We start from the raw sequence: 18,917 nt of genomic DNA, 5'->3' as shown, positions 1-18,917 counted from the left end.
ATGTGTGCTATATATAGAAATTCAATGTGATTTTTATATCCTTACTTGCTATTGTAAATTTAGACAGCTAAAATACTTTACAAAATCCATGCCATTCAGAATAATTGAAGAAGTGTGTGGATAGCTGGGACTCTTCTGTACTTACCTTCCAGCACTACTGTGTTCTAGCTATTAAAAGTGACTTCTGAGCAGTCGTGTATTGAGTTAAAGTAGCTTGCGATACGATTTCAGTCACTAATTATCACACAGCATCATAAATTAGCTGAAGCAGAACTCTGCTCCTGTGCATCTCAGCTGCTTTTGGTTCTGCAGCTCTTATGCTCTGAGCCATCTGGAGTCTCTGCATGTGTCAGATTTTTGTAATCTGTATGTTCCAAATAGGTGTGACCAGTTGGATGCGGCTCTGAATGAAGCAAGTGCTCGCATAAAAGCCCTTGAAAATAAGAATAATATGTTAGAAAAACAAGTGGTAAGTATATGTTCTTAAATCAAGTTGTTTTTTAACTAAAAGGGTGAGAGAATGCACTTGTTCATTATCAAGCTGATCTGTGTTTCCATATCCTTCTCTTTTCTGTTTTCAACTGTTCTCCCTAATGTATGGCATCAGCCAGTATGTCACTCCAGTGGCTTTCCCAGCTCAGTTTCTTAAGACTCCCTACTTGAATCATCATCACTTTTGCTTATGAGCAGCCTTTCCAGGTTAGCAGGGATCAAACTAAGTTTGAGTGAAATATTGTGATGTGCTTATGATGTCTCTCTAGATTTTTTTTTTTTTTTTGGTAATATTATTTTCTCTTTGATTTCTTATTAGTCGTTCTAGCTAGGTCAGACCAGTTTGCTTATGACTGCGTAGCTGCATTTCTTGGTCAAAGCTGGGATTAGAGACCTAACCTCTAGATATTTTAAGTCCTATAAAATAAATACATCTTTTGAGACTGTAGTCTTCATTTTAGTTCTTTATGCATCACAAAAAGAGCAAAAATCTTGTTTAGTTCATGTACAGATGTACCCTTGTTTTCTGTTTAGAAGACTTTAGTTTATGCTTTGTACTGAAATAAAAAAATCTGCTAGGTAAGCATTATAATTAATGTTTTTTGTCCTACAGGCAGATTGGAGAGAACGCTTTTATGCAGTCAGTGATACTTCCAAAGTTTTGCAAGAACGTGTTGAAGAAATGCGCACAAGTAATAAAGAGAAGGATAACACTATCAGTCGACTAAAACTGAGGCTGAAAGATCTAGAGGAGGCACTTGAAAAGGCCTACAAGTTATCAGATAATAAAAATACAAGGCTAAAGGAAGAAAATAAAATGTTTCAAAATGTAAGAAAGAAAATGGGCAATGATGTTTACAGTTTCACAGCATGTTATGAACACAGCAAGTGCTGGGTGTTTTGGAAAACTACGCAAAGTTTACCACTTTAAAGTCTTAGTGCACAACTAAGAACAGAAATTATTCAGCTGACTACTTAGTAGGCTAGATGTTAAGTGTTACTATGGACCTAATTGATATTTAAAAACAATTATTTAAGGCAACAAGTGTGGACTTGATGTGGTAACGCTTGTCATAGTCTGTCTTGGGTATTTTATTACTCTGCATGCTATTAGTTTTATTCTTAGAGGTATTGCAGGAAAATATTTTAGAAAGTTACTTTTTCCTCTCTCAGGCTTAGTGGAGATCCACTAAATTTTTCATAAGTCATCACAACTTGCTGAAACTGTTAATTGTGTATGATTTTAGACTGGATCAAAGGAATTGTTCCTCTGATTCTTCAGTAATAGCTTTATGGAATGTTTAAATGGATTGGCAAAATGGATGTTAGCTGGAAAAGCTACTTCATACTTTAACTCCTTTTTTACAATAAAAATTTCAAAATACAAAGTTAGCTTTAAAGTCAGTAAGGAATTTTACCGGTTCATTTAACTCCTTCGGTTTCTTCAGAGATAAATAATTTGAAAATTAGAAATACATTATGTAAGTAGCTCTGTCTCCTCTTGTCCTAATTATAACTTTTTGTTCCAATTAGAAGAAGCTAGAACTTAACAAATACTACTAGAGTACACTCTTTGTCCACTGTAGTGCTTCTGCGTATGTTAGGCAAGCAATTTAGGTGACTTTACGGCAGTCAACAAAACTGTTAATTGTGTGTGATCTCAGTGTGGGTTTGTGTGTTCTTTTTTGTTTTAGCTTTTAGGAGAATATGAGTCCCTTGGAAAAGAACATGAAAGAGTAAAGGTAAGTACACGCTAGTTAATTAAAAACCAAATATGCAAAATATGCAATAATGTGCCATAGAATTAACTGAATTAACTTAAGTATTTTGAAAAAGATCACACGGAAAGATCCATATTTATTTTGACTGATGGCTTCTTACTGCATCCTCAGAGCCCTGGAGGGAAAAGGAGGGAGTTTGGAATGTATTGTTTTCCAGTCATAGACAGCAAAAATACTGCAAAGTCAAAGCTAAAGAAATGTAATAGACGTCCCTTTCAAATAGGAAGGTGGATTTAATGTATTATTTTCAAGACTGATGCAGAGTTACTGTTTTTTCTTTTAATGTGTTTCTGTAGTTTCTAGGCTTTTTAATTTTTTTCCTTGTGTACTTGTAGGATACATTAAATACAACTGAAAACAGGTTGCTTGATGCAAACACGCAGATTTCTGATTTGAAAAGGTAAATGTGAAACTGTCTTATTACTATTTTAATAATATGAAATATCGTCTATGGCCTGAACATTTACTCCTAGATTATGAAGGCTGTACATCTGCAAGTTTAATTACATCTCACGAAGCCTTCATGTTGCTTTATGTTACTTTGCACACACTAAAAAAAGTCTTGTTATTTTAGAATGTGGTTTTTTGGCTTCCTCAGTCACAACATCTTCCAGTGGGATGTAATGAATTGCTTCCTTTCTGACAGCTGTCATTCAGCTAGCACAGCCAGTCCACTGCTCAAGCTTTACACTTGTCCTCTCAGGAAGCCCCATCTTCAGCTAACCAGTCGCTGTTCTGGTTTTTGAGAGTGAGGATGCTGACAGGAGTTTGCTGTTCAAGATTATGGCTCCTAGGCATGAATAAAGGACAGAAAGGTGTTCCATGTATAGAGCAGGAATAATGTCTCCTGTGAATGTTCTTCATGCTACCTGGATCTGTTTGTTTGGTTTTTTTTGGTTGGTTGTTTTTTTTTTTTTTTTTTGTTTTGGTTTGGTTTTTTTTTTCGGATGGGAGAATAGAAATCCATTGAGCTCTGTACTTTCTGGGTAGGCCCTAGGCAAGATGTATGTGACCATTAAGGGGTTTACAGTTATAAACTTATCCTCTAGTTTGAGATTTATCAGCTGCTCTTTGTCAAGGCTGTTAAACAGCACACTTGTTCAGGAACGTCTAGAGAGGTGGGAGGACAGAATATCTAAGAGGGCTCTTGTAGGACTGCAGTGAGGTGATGTTTTACGTCATTCATCTCCCTTTGAGGTTTTTGGGTATGTGCTGTCATAGTTTCCTGTTACGTTTTTATATGAGCAGCTGCAACCCAGACTGTTAGAAATATTTTTGTTTTATGCAGTTTTCAATGATTCTTCTAGAAATGTGGCTACAAGTTTCGCCTCAAAATCCATTTCAAATGTCATTGCCTCTAAGCATTAACCTGTGCACAGACTTCATCCAAAACCAGAAAAATAGTAAATGTGGTACTCAGAGATGTCACAGTCCTTTCTGTTGCTGCCCAGATCACCTGATTTTTCAGGAAGAAGAATCAAAAGAATTAATAGGAAGAATTTAAGAACGGAATAGATGGAAGCCAAAACCACTCTACCTCAAATTTCTATTGGGACTGGTGAGGAAATGAAGATTGTGTGAAGGACAGTTGAGTCAATTATTGATGCTTCTGTTTTCCTGCCTGATTCTTGATGCTGCTAGCTAGGGACCATTCCAGACTGGGAAATTGTAGTGGAAAAAGGAGACTTCTGTATCCTGCTCCAAACCCCTGTATTTCTGTTCTCAAATTGTGTTGCATTGAAGATGTGGGCTGCGTTATGTGTGAGAGAGAAAAATCGCGTTAAGAGCCTGAGCAGCAGACTGGTGGAGTTTCCTGAGTGACGTGCAGGATAAGGAGCCACTGATCAAAACCAGAGTCAGGGAGGCCTTTGTATAAATACGTCACTTCAAGGAGGAAAAACGTTCTTGTTTTGTTTTCCCTAGCGCCTCTGAGTTGAACGCTTTGATCTGCAGGAATATCTCCTGGTCCTGTCTTTCTAGCCTAGGGTACTTAACTTAGAGTTGACTAATTTTTATTCAGATATTCTAGGTGAAGGAGAAGAACAAGAGCAACTACTACATTTTTCTCTAGCTATCTAAATACGTTTATAAATATGTATTTGAATTCTAAGAAGTATGGTATCTCTTTTATGTCTTTTAAATCATCTTATAATGCATCTTTGCTACTTCCACATTAGGACAATTTCAAAACTTGAGGCTCAGCTCAAGCAGGTAGAACATGAAAATATGCAGAAACTTCGCCATATTACTGAGAGTCGTTTAAGAACCTCTTGTGCCAAGTAAGTGACTATTCCAACAATGTGGAAACAATCCATGTGTTTTAGAATACTTTTTAACATGTTTTGGCTAAAAACAGATTAAGATGATGTCAGTCCGTAGGCTAAACTGGATTAAACACGTGACATAATCCAGAGACTTGACATGCCAAGAAATTATTAAAAACAAATAAATAATTTGGATAATACGTGTGTGTCTTGGCAGACTGTCTCTAGTCTTCCCAAGTGTTTGATAGGACAAAATTGCTCAGCTGAATAGGGATTCGTGCTCAACGAAGTCCTTGGGAATAAAAATCTAATAGTCCAATTAGATATTGGAAGTTTTCTTTGTGTCTTTGTCATCAATCTGAAAGGCTGAATACTACTTTTTATGTTTCTAAATATAGTTTGAACAGGTATTCTGAGAGTAGAGTGGAAGTTCAATTAGAATGCATACTCTAGTTTGAATTGCTGGCCTGTGTTCTGGTGGTGTTCTTGGTGGTTTTTTTTTTTGTTGCTGTTGTTGTTTTTTAATGTTTTAAAGACTTGAAAACCTTTGTCTTCCTTTTTTTTTTTTTTTTTTTTATTACTTAGTTATGACTTTTGTTATCTCTCCCAGTTCAGCACTGATGCTGTGAAGCACAAAATGATAATGTAATGTGTTTTGTGGATGTCCGTTTGTATATTGAACAGTAGTATTTTGGGGGGATATGGTTTTTGATGATTATGAAGATGCAAGTAATGTCTATATTAATATACTACCGGGAAATATTTTGATTTAGAGTATTTTAATATTTATTAACAAGATCCCTCAACAATGAACAGAAAAAAGGAAGAACTGAACATAGCAGACCATGTTTGTCAGGGAGGAGGATGTAAGAGCCAACATGGATTTGAAAGTTAATCTGTCCCTAACTGATCTCAAAGAAAGCCTCATTCCAACTGAGTGCACAACAGGATAGGTTTACAGAATAGTAGTTATGGTTCATGGCTTGTATAAACTTTTCCTACTTATCTGCTTTATTGTGTATCAAAATCACATTTTTATTTTGATATTTCAAGATAATATACCTAGTGATGCTTATTAGTTAATACTTATCACTCTCAGGTCATCAACAGTGACTTTTTCTGTCACTGTTTTTTTGTTTTCTATTTTTAATTTTTCTAATAAATGGTACCAAAAAGGAGAGCTGGGGTCAAATGCTCTATTGGAAGTAATCAACACTGAAATGTTTTTGTGTAATTAGTTGAGAACTAGTTGTTACTCACACCTTGATCTGAGTGAGCAGCATTAAATTACAAGATCTTTGTGGAGTTCTGCATTCTGAGCGTATTGTGTAATTTAGACTGAGACCTCAACATACAATTTAAAAAAATATTTTATTTTTACTTTACAAACATGTTTTAAAAACCAGTTATTTTCCCACAGTGTTTACAAGTTTATTTTATGTTTGTTATTGTTTCTGTTTAACTAGAATAAACAGCTGGATTTTCTAATTTATTTTTTTTCTTAAAAACATTCCAAAGCCTTTCACAATTTTGAAGTTTTTTGTTCCAACAGCAAGTTGGCAGCTCCCGATGTCAGCAGGCGAAAGTGGCTGATACCAGGAGCAGAGTATTCAATCTTCACTGGCCAGCCTTTGGAAGTCCAGGAAAGCCCCAAAGATAACAGATTAGAAGAAACCTACGTTCCTTCTAGGTGAGTTGGTTTCGTTCGGTCTCCACTATTAGGTAAAGTTGAACACTTCTAAAAATAGTTTTATTCAGATTTGACTAGATTAATATTTTTAGATTTTTAAAATTATTAAATAGAGTTCTAAAAAATTGTTTGCAATGTTGTAGATGCTCTACAATTCCTTAAAAACAAACCAGCTTTCTTCCTTTGCTAACCTAGCTTGAAGCAAGCAGCAGCAGCCTTCAGTACCTTCCTTGAAATATTGCAAAGCTTTAGCTGCGTTTTGTGCCCACTGCCTTTATGCTTTCCGTGCTTGTGTCCAGTTCTACTCCGAGTTTGGACACCATGTGCTCTGTAGTGCTGGATGTGAGCTGTAGCAGTGGCTACAGCCTTCTCCAGTGTGAAGCTTCAGGTGTAACTTAGGGTGTAGTTTCTCAGTAGTTTGCCTTCTTCCTCAGAAGTTTCTAAAGCCTCTGTCAGGATGTATTTAGTTGTAAAAACATAACAAGTCACCAAATTTAACTCATGCTGTTCAACTTTAGATTCTTGATTTGCCCATAACACAGTCCTCCGAGGTTCTTTGCTGAAATTAACAAACACCTTTAACATTTTTGGTTTGACAACTGTAAATTTCATAGTAAATTTCTCCAGGTTTTTGGTTTTTTAGCTAATATTTGGATGCATGAACTAAAGTAAAAAACTTGATCCTTTTTTTTTTACCCCACATTCTTTAAGGCACCATTCTCCTCCTGAAAAAGACTCCTCACAAGACGGCTCCTCAATAACCACAATAGAAAAGAAAGAAAATGAGATGTCAGAAGCACCAATTATAAAAGCCTTTAAAGAACTTGAAGAAGGAAAAGGATTTAAAGATTGGGGTACACAGACAGAAAAAGAAGACACATCAGCTAGTAACTGTTATTTTTATATTCCTGACTTGTCTTTACTGGCTTTTCTTTATTTGCATGTCTTTTGGTTTTGTTATTCTCAGCATTAAAGTCCATCAGCCTTGAATGATGGGATAAAAACAGTCTTAGCATGCAAACTGCTGGAGTTTTCCTAAGAAAATTCAAAATGATATAGCTAAGTGACTTGTTTAAAATAGAGGGAATGCAAAGGTTGCTGTTGGGTCTCAAGCTAGAGAGTAGTTAATGTCCCCTTTCTAAGAATATCTCGGTATTTATAAACAGTTAATGGAGTTCTAACAAAGCTCTGGCTGGCTGTACATCCATTTTAGTTTTGTTCTCATGGTGTTGTATCACAATGTTGCTAAGAAAGCTGGCATGTGTACTATAGGACTGCACTGAGCTGTTCCAACAACACTGATTGAGAAAGCCTTGTAATTAGAAATCATCGAGTCTTTCTTAAATGCGTATATTCTTGGTTCAGGTGGGTACTGCAGCCTTCTTTTTCAAAAGATGCTTTTGTCCTGCTTTCCACTGTCTCTCTATTAAACCAGTGTTTAGTGTTGTTTCTCCCACACACACTGCAAAGCATCCTTTTTCATCAGTTAAACTATCTGTTTCGTGAATATGATGAAGAGGAAGCGAGACTTGAGCAAAACAGCACCAATATGTTGACTTGAGGCAGACTCAGTGCAGTCTTTGTACAGTAATAGCTGAGTACAGGAGAATATTTGTGAGTTGTTGTATTGAAAAAGAATGATTAATATAATAACTTTTTCCTTTTAATTAGAAACATCAAATCGACGTCAAACTGTTGGGTTTGTTGAAACTTCTCTAGTTGCTAATCGATCCCCAGAGAAAGGTAAAGACCACAGACCGAAACGGTACAGCTCCCCTTCTGGTCAGAGGTCATCATCCCTTCCTCCTTCAAACAGGAAATCAAATACTCCAAGTAAGTGCTTTTCTGAAGTTTGGTTTGTGTTACTCAAAAAGTAGAAGCAAATAATGAAAGGCTGCTCTAGAAGAAAGAAAAATAAAGATAGGATTTCTGCATTATTCTAACAGGCTGTCTGGGAAAAAAGTTTGTCTAGAATAATAGAAAATGGGAGAGTTCTAAGCTTATTTTCATTTTTCTGTGTTGTGATGCACTTTTAATCTGATTTAAGTAAACATGTAGATAAAGCATCTGATCACATGAGTGGGAGATACTGCCCTGGGAGAACTTTTAGGTAGATAAATATACTTTGTCTTTTGCAGCAACAAGAGAAATAATGTTGGCACCAGTGTCTGTGACATACAGCCCAAAACGATCTCCAAAGGAAAACCTATCTCCTGGATTTAGCCATTTGCTTAGCAAAAATGAAAACACAGTGACAAGGTACGAGTCTTGTGAATACAGTTGTGTTCTGATCATTATTATAGCAGCAGTATGTTTGTGCAGGCCTAATGCTGCTGTTTCTCATTCATTGAAAGTCCTAGAAGATGAGTCATGTCAAGATTTCTGAATATAAAGCGAAGTTTTCTTTTTTAAAATCTGGCAAGAAAAATCTGGAATGATTTCCCATCTTTAGCATTCACCAAGATGAGATGTTGGGTTTCCTATTGACACAACATTGTGTCAATGACATTGATCAGTGACATCAGTGACAAAGAAGTTACAGAATTGTTCTGTGGAGTACAGATCTATGTGCCACTTATCAGGAGATGTCAGTAAAAGTTGAAAGTAGTATCTGCCTACCTGTCATGGCCCCTACAAGCATGTTAAAAAAAATACATAAACTCAACGTTCTGCTAACTTTACTAAATTTGATGGTTTCTATAGAGATCTTTGCTTGGCAGGGCTCTAGAGTTTGAGAACATACTTAGCTGCAAGATTGAAGTGTAGGATATGTGGGAAGAAGAAATATCTAGCACCACTTTTGTGGTTCTTGAGCCTGACAACATGGGAGCTCAGTGTGTTGGAGAGTGGCAGCCTGGCCTGCTTCTGGAAGTCACGTGAATGAAGGGTTTTGGTGTGTGCAAACAGGAGTCTATAGGGGTATGGTACTGTGAGCAGTAATCAGAAGACTTGAAATGCCTGTAGGATAGAAATTGTTTTAGATTAAAAAAAAAAGTTTATTTAACCATAAGGTGGAAAAGTAGAAAATACTGTATTGCTTGATATGTGATTTCTAGCAAGTAATTGTTGTGTGCTTCCTGCTCTGTAGATTTGATGTACTTTTAGATGACGTGGAAACTGGTCCTACATCTACTTCACAGCACAGTAATCCAAGAAAAAGGCTTCAGTTTCTCTCACTAGATGATGTAGAAGGTAATCTGTCAAAGTGGGGGAAAACGGTTCTTTATTATTTTTACCATAATTTCTTCCACATTGGTAACAGCTGCTTAAATAAAAGGTTGACACTTTACTCTATGAAGTCCAACTTTTAAAAATCCTCTAAATCTTGTCTTATTCCTGTAGACAGAGAAATACCATTCATACAGTATTTTGTTTTTATGTATATGTGTGTGTGTTCACAAACACGTTGGAACAACAAAAGCAATTAATTTGACAAGGAAGAGCAGTATGTTTTCCTGTGCTTGACTCAGTTATCCAGTGCGTATCTGTTTCAGATTTTTTAAATGATTGATTGAAACAAATCTTTTCTTACTTTTGTGATTCTTGTCACAATGTTCTGCTTTTGTTTTTATTAACGCATTTATTTAGACAAGTGTTTTCATGACAACTAGTTTATATGGTGATATTTAGAAATGTTGTACCAGTAAAAGTAATTCCTAATTAGCGCGGTACAGTAAGCGCTACTGTTAACCAAGAAATATGCTGTGTTTATAAAGGTCACTTGAAAGATGATCCATACAAATGTTTTGCATTCTTCTGGGAAGTTTGTCACTATCCTTGGTTTATATACCTCCCCAGATCACACTGCTTTTCTTGTTACTAGTTTGACATTATTACATAGGACAGAAAAACACAGACAATTACAAAACAAAGACCCCTATTTTGTTGATAGGAAGGCAGCATTCAGGTGTCAGACACAGCTCTTGTGCTGAATCCATCAATACTGGAATGAAGAGGGCGACAGCTTGGGACGAGAGCAGCGTAGCGCAAAAATACGAGCCGGTGCTGTCGTCTTGTGAGGGGGACTTCAAGTACGCAGCAAGGATTAAGACTCTGGCTGAAACGGAGAGACTTTTTGATGAGCTGACTCAAGAAAAGCAACAGGCAAAGATTATTTTTATTTTAAAGTTGTGATTAAATGTAATTGTTGTAGGAGATGTGAGGGGTGTAGCCGTGTACCTATGCAACGCATGGCTGAAATTCACGCACAACTTCTAGCGTGACCCTAGGAATGTGCCATTATCGTTCTCTGCTCTATTTTCCGTCCTCTGGTCCTTTTCTGTCCCTAACTCAAAGGAGAGTCACTCTGAGCAACCTGATCTAGTCAGGGATGTCCCTGCTCCTTGCAGGGGGGTTGGACTAGATGACCTTTGAAGGTCCCTTCCAACCCTAACCATTCTATGATTCTATGATTCTAGGGTGAACGTTAACTTCTGTGGCAGTTTTGTGTGGCACACTGTTATGGTGACAGCAGTTAGTGTTCAAGAACAAGCTGGACGTGTATCGGAAATCTATACGCCTCACCTCTCTTTTTGTAAGATGAGTTAGGAAGGCTTACATTGGCTCTTGGAACTATAATTTACAGCTGGAGTATCTTCTGTTATTAGATTGAGGCTGCACTGAGTCGAATACCTTCTTCTGGTGGAAGAATGACCTTGCACGCAAGATTAAATCAGGTGAAAAAGCTTCTACGTATGATTGTTTTAAGTTGCTCTTCCACAATTTGAGAATATATAGTGAAGGTGGAAGTTCTGCTACGTAGTAAGCATGATTTTCCATATTGCTGAGAATTATTTCTGAGTATGGCTGAATTTTGAATCTGTGTGAAAGATGTTCTCTAGACTTTACTGCATTAGAAGGTAATTGGGAAGTTACTGCAAGTTAATTATGAACACAATCTGACTTGCTATGTAAAAGGTGTAACTCTGGATAATTTCTATGCAAGTGATTCAGAAAAGAATAATTAGCCCTGCAAACATCTGATTCCTCACCCCACCACAAACTGACTTTTCCTTTGCGCGAGTATGCATATATATACAAGTATAAAGTGTGTGTGTGTGTATACATATTTCTACATAATACGTAGTGTATATTCTGCGTAAGACTGTCTATATCTTCTGGTTTTTGTACATGGGATACATTTTTCTGAATTGCTGCAAGAATAGTCTGTTCTTGCAATAACACTGAGAGGTAGCTAAAGGCAATGCATTAAGAAAATGTAGTGACTGTGAAATAGATCGCTGAAGCTGTAGAGAGGATGTTGTGCTGTAGAAGAAAGTGCAAAGTTTAGGTTTTGGTTGGTTTTTTTGTGGACTTGAAAGTATAAAAAAGAGAAAAGGCGGCAAAAATAAGTACTGTAGGTGGAATACAGGAGAGTGCCTTTTTTTTTTTTTTTTTTTTTTTTTTTTTTGAAAGCTCTGCAGATTCTTTTATTAAAAACAAATGTCTCAAAGTTGTGTTTTAGAGGTCTGCGTAGCCTGCAACTTCAGCATTTCCTAAATTGTGATCCCAGGGCTTGTTATCAATTTATCAGTTTAAAAGTAAAAGTGCATTCCAGTGAATCAATACTGCCGCGCACTGCAGTAGTCAGCTGTTTCCTGAATGTCTCCCTAATTATCAGCCTGGCCTAATTCTTGTCAGGTTTATCTCATGGAGTCTCGTAAGGCACATAGGAAAAAAAACAGGATACCTGAAACAGTTTGTAAAAAAAGCCGACAAGCCACAAATGCACATACACACGTAAAAATAACACAAAAAGTTTGCAGGTCTGGCTCTAGTTTTTGGGTGCTAACAGAATGTTAGTAATGCATCAGAAAGGATACCAGGAATAATAGTAGTTTCTTCCTTTATAGAAGGATTATTGGATTTTGTTATATGTTATTAAATCTTTTTTCTTTTTCTTTTTCTTTCTTTTCTTTAACTGTTTCTTTTAGGAAGCTCTGGAAGATCACTTGGAAAGGATTAATAGAGACTTGGGCTCAATACGCATGACTCTGAAAAGATTTCATGTTTTACGTACCTCTGCCAATCTTTGACAATTGTCTCTTGAATGCAAATCTGCTTTTTTCTTTTTTTGCACTAATATGTAATTATGCACTCAGTAAATGCAAATTGTTTTGTATTTTTATAAACCCTTGATAGTAGTTTTACAACCATGTTACCCTTTACAAACAGCAATATTTTGTACTTCAAACAGCCACCTATATTTTAAACATATTTTTGTTACACTTGAGAAATCAATGTTTATCCTGTATTGTAATATTTTTAGAAATATTAATTATTTTTAAATAGTGATATTCAATTTATAATAAGAATAAGAAACTAAAAGGCAGCTTGTTTTCAGAAAATGATAGTGTTATCCTTTTGCACTTCATTTCCCTCACCATTTTATAAATATTTATAGTCTGATGTAAATATTAGCCAATAGGAAATTTTGAACTTTAATACAAAAAGCAACATGAATTACCTGTGTTAAAGACAACTACTGTTATGTGGTAAATCCTTTTAATTTAAACCTAGGAACATGGACATTTTTCATTGTGACAAAACTGTGAGCAACACTTCCATTATGGCTGGCTGGCTGCAAATCGGATGTGTTTTGCTAGTTTGGTTGCTGCTGGCTGTGTTAGCAAAAATATTGCTCTAAATTATTTGATGTCTCCCAGCAGTCGCAGTGAGTAGTGTTTTTGATACCGCGAGTACCAGGATTCACGAGACCAACAGCAGCCATCCTGTCTCCCAGTGAGCAACTCGACTCCAGCGGACACCCCAGGACTGTAACTGCATAACCCAAGTTGCTGTTTTAATCGGGCCAGACTGGGTTTTGGGCCATGCCAGCGTTCTGATCCTGTTCTGATCTTCCAAATCAAATCCAAGCTGTATTTGTGAACATACCTGCGTTTTTCTTGGCGAAAAATACATATTTGCTAGTTGGCATATTGCTGAATTGCTGTTCAACATTGATATTTGAGTTTGTATCTTAATATTAAATAAATGTTTAATTAGATTCTTTCCTCCTGCCCAAGAACAATAATAGGTTCTGGGATATTACATCAGCGATAATGTAGGTTTTAATCATATTGTGTGTTTCAAATTCTGTCCTTGTTCAAGATGTTTAGGCACCAATGATGTGATTATAAGGCCAGAATAGCTGTCATAAAGGAAGCTTGTGAAGGTCTGATTCTAAAATTAGAGTTCTGTATTTGAAGATATTTGATGAAGAACCATCCTACCCATGCACAGGCTTTTTGAAAAATTTTTTGCAGCCACTTCTGCCCTGGGAGTTCTTTTAGTACAAGATCAGAATTGGGGAGAAGTCCAGGATGTTAGTTACTCACTTTCCCCTTTACTCTAAAATGGAAAAATTCAGCCTGAATACTTGGAGATAACTTGCTCAAATATACTTCCAGATGCATGAATAGATGTACAATTTTTATGGTGTTCCATGTTCTTACTTGTAATTTTTACTCGGAAGCGGTTGAGGGAGGAAAAAAGAACCTTGACTTCCTGTGCAGCTCTACTATTTAGCTGAAGAATTTTTCCCACCATTGTAAGTTATTAACAGGCACAATTTAAGTGTCTTTCAAAAGTAACGTTCAGCCAGCAGGTTGGTTTGGTTTGTTGGTTTTTTTGTTTTGTTTTGTTTTGGTTGGGGTTTTTTTGTTTGTTTTTGTTTTTTAAGGAGTCCATGACTAGAAGATTTCACATGGATCTGTTAATGGTCTTGTTTTCTTTCATCAGCTCTGCAGGAAAACCAAGCAGCATTTTTCTGACAGGCATTAGAAACAAGCAGGTAACTCAGTTCAGCTCTTTCACTGCCTTTCCTTGTAACCTCCCTTTATTTCCACTCCATTCTTCCCAGTGCTATTCATATACTTTTTTTTTTTTTTTTTTCAGTTTTCCGGATGTAATTTAAAAAAAAAAATTGTGAGTCAGAATTTATTTTTTTAATCAAAAGTCCTCCTCCATCTGTTGGAGCTCTTTAGACTATTTCTGTTCTATTATGACACTGAGGGGTGGTGAGGGTGGAAAGTGTTGTTCTTAGTAAACTTCTAGGACAACCTTTTCAGAGAACGGTCTGGCTTCGGGTGACCCATTCAGTAGGGCGCCTTCGGCCTCATTCTTCAGAGGGGCAGAGGAGCTGCAGTTCCAGATTAAATCAGTGGGAGGCCTGAATGCTCAGTGCTTCTGAAAACCAGACCCGAAGCATCAAAAAGTGGGGCACATGAAGTGTGTGTTTACTGTGGAAAACGTGACTGCATTTGCTGTCTGGTTTGCTTGATTTTTAAATCTCTTTAAAAATTCTTCCCCTTAACAGCAGCAGCTTGCCTTGTTCTGTACTTGGAGACAAATAAGGACTTCTTGAGAACCAGAAGTTTCCTCTCAGGAAGACTTTAATCATCTGCCTCTTCTGTTCTTCCACCTGACACCGCTCAGCTACGTAGGCATTTATTGCCTTTCCAGATCTGCTATGTTTTGCTCGGAGCCCCAGGCTTTGTTCTGTCTCGGACTGCCCTTGGAAGATGCTCCCACGCATAGTTTGCTTTGTGATAACATGCATTACAACTTCTTCAGCTGAGATTTAACCTTTGGAAAATTTTTATTTGTCCCCCTCTCTAAAGAGCAAATTTTAAAACCCAAGTGTCTCTTTGTACCATTGGTAGGTTTAGGTATAATCTGCCTTCCCATGGAACGTTGTCTCTCAGAGGAGCTGTAGTGCAGACCAGAAGTTACCACGGCCATGCAGGCAGCGTTCACAAAACAAACTGCACTTGTTTGGTGGGGGGCAGGACACAGGAGCATGGGGAACGTCCTGGGCAGAAAAGCTGGTGCTGATGAGGTGAATTGCTGCATCCTTAAAAAAAAAAAAGGCAGCAAATGGACAGGTTTAAAACAGTACAGCAAATTTTTTTTGCTGGTTTGGTTTTTTGGTGGTTTTTTTTTTTGTTTTTTTTTTTTTTCATTGAGGCTTCTGAATAAAATTATTGGTAAACCTTTAGTGATTTTTTTTTTTTTTTCTCAGCTCTTTGTAGAGAGTGAAGTTAGAGGAGCAACCAGCCCTGCCCCGCTCTGCAGAAAGCCTGGAGCCAGAGGCAGGGTCAGAGCAGAGCCTGAGGCTTCACCCCTCCCCGCGAACCTGCGCTCCGTGACCGTCACCCACCCTTCCCGCGGGCTCCCGGTAAAGGCACCAGCAGGAGAGGGGGCCCCGCGGCGGCAGGGGCTGAGATCGGACGAGCCGGGGGCCCCCCCGCACGGCTCCCGGCCGGGGGGGAGCCACCCATCCCCGCTGCCACCCCGCTCTGGGGGGTCCCGCGGCTTCACCCCCCGGCCCGGCACTCGCGGGCCCTGGCGGCGCTCCCCCACGCGGCCGGTAGGCGGCGCCCCCGTCCCGCCCGCCCGCCGTGCGGGAGCGCCGGCCCGGCGCGGGGAAGGAAGTGGCGGCTCCCCGCGGCGGTGGGCACGGCTCGGCGGGGCGAATAAAGCTGTCCGGCCGGCGGCCGCCGCGGCAGGGCAGGGGCAGCGCCGAGGCTCTTCGCTTTCCCCGCTTCCCCCCCTCCTCCCCGCCCCAACCCGCAGCGCGGAGCTGCGGCGGCCCGCCCGCCCGTCCTCGCCTCTCTCCCTCCGCCCCCCGCCGCCTCAGCCGTCCCCGCGCCGCGGCAGAGCCGGCGGGCGAGGAGCTGCCTGCGCCCGGCCCACCCTCGCCGGGGATTATGCCAGCGGAGCGCGGGCATGTCGGCAGGCAGAGACCCGTAGGCAGCGGCAGCCGCCGAACCGCGGCGGCGTCAGCAGCGGGAGCGGCGGCCGCTGCGCCGGGAGCAGCCGGTGCGTGGTGAGGGGACGCGCGGGGGGCGGTGGGGCGGGCCCGGCCCCGGCACCTGGCGGCCTCCCCGCACCCCGGGCCGGCCGGGCCGTGCACAGCGGGGGCGGGAACCGCCGGCGGCGCGAGGGGAGGGGGAAGGCCGGGCCCGTGGGGCGGCTTCAGCCTCCCCCGGGGGGCCGTGGGCGACGGGGCGGGCCCCTCCCCGGGGCCTCGGCGGGCGGTGGCGGCGGAGGAACGGCCCCTGCGGGCCGCGGCGCCGGAGGGTGCCCGGCCGGTACCTCCGGGCGCTGCCGCGGCCTGAGCCGGGTCGGGCTGTCTCGTCCCTGCCCGCGGGATGCGTCGGCGGTAAAAGTTTCCCGAATTGAGGAGTAAATGACAGGGAGGGACGGGTCCGCCGTGCCGCGGGGTCTCCGGGCGCTGCAGCCATGGCAGCGCGCTGCCTCGGCCCCTAATTGTCATCCAGAAAATAACGAGGGATTCTTAGCGTTGCTCCAACAGACCCCGCTGGCGTACTGCTGAGGTTTGGTTGTGTTACACCCCCCTGTCCCTCCTTTATTCCCGTCTGTGCTGGCGGGTTGGAGGCAGCGAACACCTTTCTCCTCTGCCCTGGGTCGTGGTTTGAGTGCTGGTGTTTGACAGCCGGGGACGGGCACCGGTTTCGTAATGGCAGAGGGAGCGTTTTCGGTAGGTCGTGGCTGGACACGCAGGAAGCCGTGCCGGATGTCGGGGAAGCGTGCCGGCAGCCTTCGAGAGCCATATGTGTGAGGCCAGAGCGAACCCTGCCCGCCGGAGAGCCCTCGTCCTGGCCACGGCCCTCCTTGTCCTCCTTCCTTGGTTACTGCATCTCTCAGGCTTGAATTTCGACAAATTCAGCTTTGGCAGAGACTTGCGCGGTTGAGAATGCCCTGGGACGGGGCCTGGCTGTGAGGAGGGGGCGAAGGCGCTGCCCAGGGACGGGCTCCCCTGCCCGTGGTAGGGGAAGAGGGGTGAGACCTGCAGCGGCCTCACAGGGGAAACACTTTTGGCTACTTACAGCTGAGGAGGAACCTCATGGGCTTGTGGGGTTTGAGAACCCCTCTGCGGTCAGTAAACTGTTGGCTGACTGGAAACTGACTGTGTTCCTGAGGCAGTGCCTGCCCTCGGAAGGGCAGGAGGAAGAGATTTCTCCCTTTAGAACAAGCAGAAATGTACGTTCCTTAGCTGGATGATGGGCTACAAGAGGGCATCCTCCCTGCTAGGCCTGGCAGTCCCTTCTCCCGGCTTCTCCATCACTTGGTGGAAGGAGCCCTGCCGTTTTATGGTAAAATGTCATGACTGAGGCAAAGTTTATTTAAATTGTGTACTTAAGCAAAACCAAAAATTTCTTTCTCTGTTAGTACCTGCTCTAAAGTGAGGGCTTCCATCTTCTGTGTGCTCTGTGTGTCTGGAAGCAGCTAAGTGGGTAATACGATGCCAAAAAATGTTTTCAGTCTTTGAAGACATAATCTGCATGTAGTCAGCTCTGTTCATTACAGCCGTTCAACAGGACAATGGTAACAGATTAGTCTTCATGGGCATCAGGACTTAAATATGAAGTGACTTGACTGCGTGTTGAAATATCGATGGCCTGTAGGACTTCTTATTCTCCTCCTGCATGCTAATTCCCTCTCCGTGCCCACATCTTTTTGCTCGCACTGTATTTTTATCACGTAGTTTATTTTTGTCATGAGTGCGTTGTGCTCCCGAGTAACACAAGAAGACTGACTGTGTTACAGAGTTCAGCACTGGCTTCTGAGTGATTTTTTCCACTGTTGAATAGGAGACTGCTGTTTGTAGAGCAGCCTTTTTTCCCTGGCCTTTGGCAGACCTCATGCCTGCGATGGTTGATAGATCGCTGTATAGCTGGTTATTCTGACAGGTAACCCGCTCGTCGTCTTGGCCCTGGGCTGCTCAGTAATTGAAACGCCTCCTCGGGATATACAAAATAAAGAATGGCCAGGCATGAAAGCACAGTTGCAGACTTGTCCTGGCTTGCTGTTTTTCGCAGGAATGCTGCTTTGTGGTCCTTGCAATGTGTTCTGATTATGGCAGTATCTCTGAGAGAGGAAGAGAAACGAGCAAGCAAGGGTTAGAAACGCAGCTTGTTCTGCGTCTCGCTTTTGGTAGAGCAGACTTCTGGTAGGCTGCTAGGTTTCATTAATCATATTTAAGTTTCTGTCACTAACTTTTAATTAAAAGCATGGTTGATACCACTTTAATGAATGTATGGATGTTAGCCATCTTCATGCATAAAAATGCTTTTTAATTCCCTTACTATTCCCTTTATGGCCCTTAGATGCTTTTGGTACCATTTAAACAGCATACAGTAGCAGCTGTTTATCTTCTTAATAGAACTTTTTCTTGCATCTGTGTTCAGGAAACAGTAATGGTTTGAGTAAACAACTCCCTGGAATCCTTTAACAGTATTTTTTTAAGGTAACCTGACAGAAAGGGTCGTAAGCGATGTCTAAATAGTGAACGCCAAGGCTACGCCCTTAGCCTAATGTAACTCTGCTAAAAGCATTAGTTGTTCTTCCTGCTTACCCGAGGTGCTGAGGAAAGCAAGAAGCCCACAATCTATGACTTTTCTCATGATCTTAACAAGGATCTTTTCCCCCCAAATGATAACTTCTTGTTAAAATATCCTTTCTATTTTGAGTTTGCTTCTGATGGGGTATTTCAATGCGTTTGTCGCTAGTTGTGCATCTAACAGCCCGAGCATTTATTGTGATTTACCATCTGGCATGTGGGAGTTTTATCTAACTTCTCACTTTAGTTGACAGCAACCAGTTTGGAAAGACCTTGTCTTGATTTTTTTTTTTTTTTTTTTTTTTTTTTTTAGATAGAATTTC

General features: G+C 40.9%; 2 protein-coding genes across 11 annotated transcripts in view; both read left to right on the top strand.

Annotated features, from left to right (window-relative positions):
- Positions 1-13,233, top strand: part of MPHOSPH9 (M-phase phosphoprotein 9) — a 30,275-nt gene extending 17,042 nt beyond the window's left edge. For all 5 annotated transcript variants that reach the window (XM_086761673.1, XM_086761670.1, XM_086761672.1 and 2 more), the window contains 13 exons: positions 382-469; positions 1,106-1,321; positions 2,187-2,234; positions 2,609-2,673; positions 4,451-4,552; positions 6,090-6,227; positions 6,939-7,114; positions 7,899-8,060; positions 8,366-8,486; positions 9,316-9,419; positions 10,120-10,331; positions 10,835-10,903; positions 12,161-13,233. In XM_086761673.1, the coding sequence (XP_086617799.1) occupies positions 382-469; positions 1,106-1,321; positions 2,187-2,234; positions 2,609-2,673; positions 4,451-4,552; positions 6,090-6,227; positions 6,939-7,114; positions 7,899-8,060; positions 8,366-8,486; positions 9,316-9,419; positions 10,120-10,331; positions 10,835-10,903; positions 12,161-12,262 (1,603 nt within the window). In that variant the 3' untranslated portion in view covers positions 12,263-13,233. The remainder of the gene's footprint in view (positions 1-381; positions 470-1,105; positions 1,322-2,186; positions 2,235-2,608; positions 2,674-4,450; positions 4,553-6,089; positions 6,228-6,938; positions 7,115-7,898; positions 8,061-8,365; positions 8,487-9,315; positions 9,420-10,119; positions 10,332-10,834; positions 10,904-12,160) is intronic.
- Positions 13,234-15,872: 2,639 nt separating this feature from the next.
- Positions 15,873-18,917, top strand: part of PITPNM2 (phosphatidylinositol transfer protein membrane associated 2) — a 136,265-nt gene continuing 133,220 nt past the window's right edge. For all 6 annotated transcript variants that reach the window (XR_015260491.1, XM_086761920.1, XM_086761923.1 and 3 more), the window contains exon 1: positions 15,873-16,049. The gene's annotated coding sequence lies outside the window, so the exon portion shown is untranslated. The remainder of the gene's footprint in view (positions 16,050-18,917) is intronic.

This window comes from Chlamydotis macqueenii, chromosome 17, assembly GCF_036417535.1.
Source record: "Chlamydotis macqueenii isolate bChlMac1 chromosome 17, bChlMac1.mat, whole genome shotgun sequence".
In the NCBI taxonomy this organism is placed as follows: domain Eukaryota; kingdom Metazoa; phylum Chordata; class Aves; order Otidiformes; family Otididae; genus Chlamydotis; species Chlamydotis macqueenii.
Note: the sequence above shows the minus strand (reverse complement) of the source record. Positions and strands in the feature narration are given on the sequence as shown.